Raw genomic sequence first — 5339 nt, 5'->3', positions numbered from 1 at the left:
CAGCTCTGACTTGAAGTCAAAGATGCAATGAAGATGTCAGAGGACTGCCGTGCGCACCATCATGCCTTAAATCTAGTGTTGATGCATCTATCGTTGACACAACTGAGGTCTACTCAACTTCTTCAGCTATTGGGGGGCCCGACCTGGCCAGGCCTAGTGCCTTCTGAAGTGCTCTCAGTTTTGTATATTCTTTTGTCGACGCGTTTATTTGCACTGGTGGCGAACTTTGATGCCCAGTGAATGTAATATGTGTGATAGCCGTGATAGCCTAGCATAAGTTGCTTGCTTATGGACGCGGAGTATGTGATCACGGGCTCACAGGGTCTCGGAATCACACCCGTCCAGGATAGCGTTGTGATTCGGTGAATTAAATGAAGCTGGCAGAATGCGGGGCCACGTGGGACAGGAAAATTCCATTACACGACCGGATAAACACCTGAAAGCTGGGCCCTGGCTGCACGGACGTGCGGACGGCGTCGACGGAGCGAGGCCGAGCCGTGGCTCGAGACGTCGCCGGCGTCCTGGTCCGTGGATCAGATCCGGTAGCGCCGGCAGTCGACGCAGTAAATGCGATTGGTGGGCCGCTCGGGGGATGGGGCACTGGATTTGGATCTAGCATTCTTCCCCAGGCGGCGAAGCGGCGGGGAAATCTACTGCGGCGAAGGCGATTTGGCAGTCCAGCGAGCTCGAAGGTGCTCGGGCAGCCATGGAGTTCTTGATGCAGCCCATAAGCAGGTTTGAATCTCCCCGACGAACTCCTCGTTTGCTTGGTTGGGATCCAGTTTTTGCCACTGACTGTGATACTGTGGCCACAAAAATATGTGGGGATTTTCTAGGACACTGCTAGAAGAGATCAATGATAACAATAGCATGATGGAGAATGTGCGGGTCCTGGTCGTCGCGGCCGCGGAGGTAGAGTTGGCAGCACCGGCGGCTTCCAGCGCCGACAGGCAAATCTGTCTTGAAGCAGCCAGTGCAAAGCCTGCAGGTGCAGATGGGGCTGAATGCTTAGAGCACTCCATAGAGCAGCTGGACCCAAAAACACCGGGCTGGGCGCAAAGGTACGAATGTTGCATCTAAGAATAATTGGTCAATGATAGTTCTGAAGGAAAATCACGGGTGTCCTCTGTATGGAATAGAGCAGATTTCGGCAGTTTTTCTTTTCAGATGTTTCGTTTATTTGTATACATAGGCAAACTGGTGCATATGAAGCTAGTAGTAATTCAATTAAAACAAGAACACATCCGAGGCTATGGTATAAGTTAATTGTGTTAGGGAAAACAACAGTAAACTGCAGAGAAGAACACAGATTTCCCAAATGTGCAATGCAGAAACGATGCATTATGAGCCTGTGGTTTAACTGAAGTTTGTTAAAGAAAAATAGCAGTACACTGCAGAAAATAAATTTGATTTACCTAACCTGTAATGCAGTGATGATTCATTTTTGAGTATGGATTGAATTGAGAGGATGGCTGAATGATTCTTTGCATATAATCTGTAATGGATTGCAGAGTGCGTGTCAGTGCTGCTGCTCTAGGTAGGGCTCCTTTCCCGGACAGGGTTACAGCCCTGGAGAAGACTGTCTGACAATTTGCAAAGGAACCCGAACCAGGAGACATTGTCATTGTGCCAAAGATAGGAACAAGTTTGGACACACTTGGCGAGGCGTACGACTTTTACAATTTATACTCGTGGGAGAAAGGATAGATATGGAAAAAGCAGGCTAAATGTCAACCGGACGAAATGCATGCTGGAGACAGTCTGTGGATGTGCGGTATGACTAGAGCTATAGCATTTCAAGAACAATGATTAGTAGTTAACTATGAGGGATAATTTCTTTGAACTGAACTGATTATGCCTTCTTATTAATGTTGACAGGGGAAGCCAATAATTGAAGATACTCGTTCTTGCCACTGTGAATGCCCTGCCCTCATAAGGTTGTTGCAGTCAAAGGACAATGGTTGGTATATAGCTGAGCATCGAGAAGTGCACAACCATGCACTGTCATAGACATTTTTTTTTGATAAAAGAGAGCATTCTCTCCGATTTCCATTAAGAGAAATCACCATGTCTTACAAAGAAAAAACAGGAAATAAAACTGCAGCATAACCCCCCCCCCTACGCAGTACTGTCACAGAAATATGGTCAGACACAAGCATATTGATGTGTACAACAGGGATCTTGTGAAGCAGCTTTGGCAAAACAATGTAAACCTTGCCAAGGTGTACATCATTATCAGTAGCTTCTTTGGAAGATGGAGAATGTACCATTCACAAAGAGAGCATTACGGAATCTGTGTGGTAAGATAAGCCGAGAGCAGTCGGAGGATGATGTGAGGAAAAAAATGATTGACCATGAGCTGATGTCTGTCATTCTCCATCGGTATTGCCAGGCTGACCAGGAAGCCGATGAAGAATTGCCCCACCTAACATGGAGGCACCCACTTGAACCAGATTACTCGGTGAGGGAAATTTATCATTGCGACCTATGCAAATAACTAACAGTTTTTGATTGCGTTCTGATTTTGATGCATTACCCTATTGCAGACATTGGTGCTATCCGATTTCGACTATGTCCACACTGTCGATTCAGAACCAGTTAGCAGCTAGTGCGCCGAAGTATGACATCACATCAGCACAACTGGTATGGAAAATACAAGCATAATATCATTATACCGTCTGTCCTAGTTGAACCAGAAGTTTGTCGTCTGTGATTTCTTGGCGGCGATGATGACCAACACAAACACGTATTTTGAATTGCAGTTCTTCACTCCCGTTCCAGATCCCGAAGGTTGGATGGTCATTTTTTGGGACATGGCCGGTTACACGGCTGATGACAGTCATCAACCTGTTGTACAGTAAGAAATGTCCACACCCACCTACCCAGCAACTGGACGAAATCATAGCATGGAAGCTACATTATGCCCTGTTCCATTGCCGGACAGAATACTATGCCGGGTGGCCAGCAAGCAAGGAAGGCTGGACTGTGAAGTTCCTGGCATTCGCTGAGACCAAATTCACACGGTATTATAGTAGATACTTGTTCTTTTGTGTACTCACATATATGCCATGCCAATATGAAAACGAATATTCACCGGGTCTTCATTTTTTTATGTGAATTTCATGCAGCGAGGAGTTTGGTGCTTGCGTTGTCCACATAGTCCGTCAGTTCGACAGGGACAACCTGAAGCTGCCCATTACAAAGGTATGAAACTGTCCAATATGTTCCCATGTTTGATTCAAAGTAAATTATGTTACCCTTGCTTAAATTCTGTCCTCACTGGTATGCATCGGCTTCATTGCACAGCACAACATATCAAAATCAAAGCACGACGCCCTGCGCACGAATGCATGAAGCTACAGGGAAATTTCTCCTCCCCCGCCCGTGAGGCAGTTTGGCATGTTCTTGCCCTATCAGACTCCACATTTGACACCAGCTAAAACACCGATGTACTAAATTACCCAGGATGTCCCACTGGGTGATTTATCCTTATCATCTCATGAAAAGAAGTGTTTTCAACGCAAGCTTGTACCCCTAATGCTACATTTGAATTATGTGCCGAGCATTGTACTATCAAAGACCATGGTTTCAAACCATATCCTTTTTTGTTAAGCAATTTGCTGCCCCTGATATACTCTCTCCTTGCGTCGTCCCATGCACATGTTGGGGTATCTTAAGCTCGGTGATCAACACTTTTTGCATCCACGAGCTTTTTGATGTCTGATCTATACAGTCGCTCATTCATGTTTGAGATCCAACACATTCGCGCTGACCGACAACTGTCCCATGATTTGGTCAGTCTGCAAAATCAATAGACAACATCTACAACAGATATGAAAATTTATTCAGTTTCCAACCTCCTTCTCACAAACACATTACCCTTTCCCTTGCTTAAAACGGCCACTGGCTCATGAACGGGGCACCAAACTTAACTGCAACTCACACCCCCAAGTGTCCAATGGCACCATCCTGGATCAGCTAGAGATAGTCTTACAGACTGATGCCTTCTACATGCTCTGGCCCTTTAGCAGCTACCACACACAGGAGCAAACTTTAACTGAATTTACATGTACAGAGCACCCAAACTTAACTGAATACCACACAACAAGTCAGCCACATTATATAAACCAGTACAAGCATCGAGTAGTTCCATGTTATCATCAAGCAGCTCACATAAGGCGCGTAGTGTCATCACATGGGATTACACACAAATAAATATAGTAAGCGCAGAGTGATGACAATCACTTACAGTCTTACACACCAAATGTACGGGGTGCAAGCTAAACTGTAATCAGTGGCTCAAAACACCATGATATATACTAGCATGGAAAACTATGGGAACCATTATCACACCACATCAAGATGGATGGTAACTAACATTCCCCATCCCCCTCCCCCCAGGATTACGACTTCCCGAATATCTTTTCCAAATTTACATTTGTGCTAGCTTTTCCAAGCTGAAATACGTGTAAGCTTCAGACAGATAAGAACAGCACCACCTCGATAATGAAATCCGGCAGCAGCTCTATTCCCAAATCACCTCGTACGCTATTCACCTTGTACTCCTCTTTCGATCTCATGAATCCACAAAGTACACCCTGCAGAATCAAAAGGATCGGCACACACAATAATTAAAAACGGATCTGACTGGATTAATCATGCAGTGTTTAATCTGCAACTTACATCTCTCTCGCTGCACCTGTAGAAACGATGCCCTGCATTCGCTCCACCACGAGCGATCCAAGAGATGGGAGATTGGTTGCCGCGCGCGGCGGATCTATTCTGCTTTGGATTGGATTTAGCAGGGCGTGTGGAGAAGACGCCGTGTTGGGGAAGGTTGGTAGCTGCAGCCTGCAACGGCCGGGCACCATAGATGTACTCTCTAACACCGTTAGCACGGAATCTTCTGCAAGACGGCTCATATCGTCTACCTCCATCCCGAGCCGCCCTCTCCATTCCTAACGGGGTAACAGCTGATGCTTATTAGACGTGGGCCATAGGACACTATAATAAATCAAATACAGAGTTCATACCCGGGCCTATACTTCGTGGGCTGTGCATCTCGAGACGAACTGGTGGCAGAGATAACGAGCACACAGGTGCTCGAGCTCACAAAAGCACTTTCGCTTGCTTATTTATTTTCTTGTTGTCTTGTTTATTTGCTTGCTTGTAGTCATTGCAGTTCTTTTTACGCGGTTTGCTAGTGGCTGTAATAACCTATTTTTTAAAACTAGGCCACAATAACCATGAGCTAATATTTACTGTAGTGACATTGGGCCTCCTACGGGCCGTAGAAATAGTGGGCCTTCTACGGGCCGTAGAAACAATGTGCCTTCTAC

The 5339-nt window shown here is 45.8% G+C and overlaps 2 protein-coding genes across 3 annotated transcripts; one reads left to right on the top strand and one right to left on the bottom strand.

Annotated features, from left to right (window-relative positions):
- The first annotated feature begins 429 nt into the window (after window positions 1–429).
- LOC123091424 (uncharacterized) lies at window positions 430–3636 on the top strand. Of its 2 annotated transcripts, XR_006443098.1 has the most exons (9): window positions 430–735; window positions 837–1061; window positions 1512–1774; window positions 1879–2300; window positions 2393–2461; window positions 2547–2643; window positions 2763–3023; window positions 3129–3204; window positions 3307–3636. XR_006443098.1 is itself a non-coding variant. In XM_044512929.1 (4 exons), exons 1-3 carry the CDS (start codon window positions 707–709, stop codon window positions 1585–1587), a joined length of 330 nt encoding a protein of 109 aa, XP_044368864.1. In that variant the 5' UTR covers window positions 430–706; the 3' UTR covers window positions 1588–1774; window positions 1879–2115. The 2 variants fall into 2 exon arrangements, 1 of the variants encoding a protein (XP_044368864.1); XM_044512929.1 differs by lacking the exons at window positions 2393–2461; window positions 2547–2643; window positions 2763–3023; window positions 3129–3204; window positions 3307–3636 and having other exon boundaries at window positions 1879–2115.
- A 562-nt stretch (window positions 3637–4198) lies between these two features.
- LOC123091422 (uncharacterized) lies at window positions 4199–4981 on the bottom strand. The gene is made up of 2 exons (XM_044512928.1): window positions 4684–4981; window positions 4199–4598 (listed from the first exon to the last, which is right to left on the bottom strand). The coding sequence occupies exons 1-2, from the start codon at window positions 4954–4956 to the stop codon at window positions 4476–4478; spliced, it is 396 nt and encodes a 131-aa protein (XP_044368863.1). The 5' UTR covers window positions 4957–4981; the 3' UTR covers window positions 4199–4475.
- Between the last annotated feature and the right edge of the window lie 358 nt (window positions 4982–5339).

The sequence above is a fragment of the Triticum aestivum genome, chromosome 4B (assembly GCF_018294505.1).
Source record: "Triticum aestivum cultivar Chinese Spring chromosome 4B, IWGSC CS RefSeq v2.1, whole genome shotgun sequence".
Taxonomy (NCBI): domain Eukaryota; kingdom Viridiplantae; phylum Streptophyta; class Magnoliopsida; order Poales; family Poaceae; genus Triticum; species Triticum aestivum.
Note: the sequence above shows the minus strand (reverse complement) of the source record. Positions and strands in the feature narration are given on the sequence as shown.

Excerpts from the sequence above, each read along its gene's own strand:
- LOC123091424 (XM_044512929.1), top strand. The coding sequence starts at position 707 with ATGGAGTTCTTGATGCAGCCCATAAGCAG. Across the intron at positions 736-836 it reads TTGATGCAGCCCATAAGCAG|GACACTGCTAGAAGAGATCA; the intron begins GTTTGAATCTCC and ends GGGATTTTCTAG. Across the intron at positions 1,062-1,511 it reads ACACCGGGCTGGGCGCAAAG|AGTGCGTGTCAGTGCTGCTG; the intron begins GTACGAATGTTG and ends AATGGATTGCAG.
- LOC123091422 (XM_044512928.1), bottom strand. The coding sequence starts at position 4,956 with ATGGAGAGGGCGGCTCGGGATGGAGGTAGACGATATGAGCCGTCTTGC. Across the intron at positions 4,599-4,683 it reads ACAGGTGCAGCGAGAGAGAT|GGTGTACTTTGTGGATTCAT; the intron begins GTAAGTTGCAGA and ends TTGATTCTGCAG.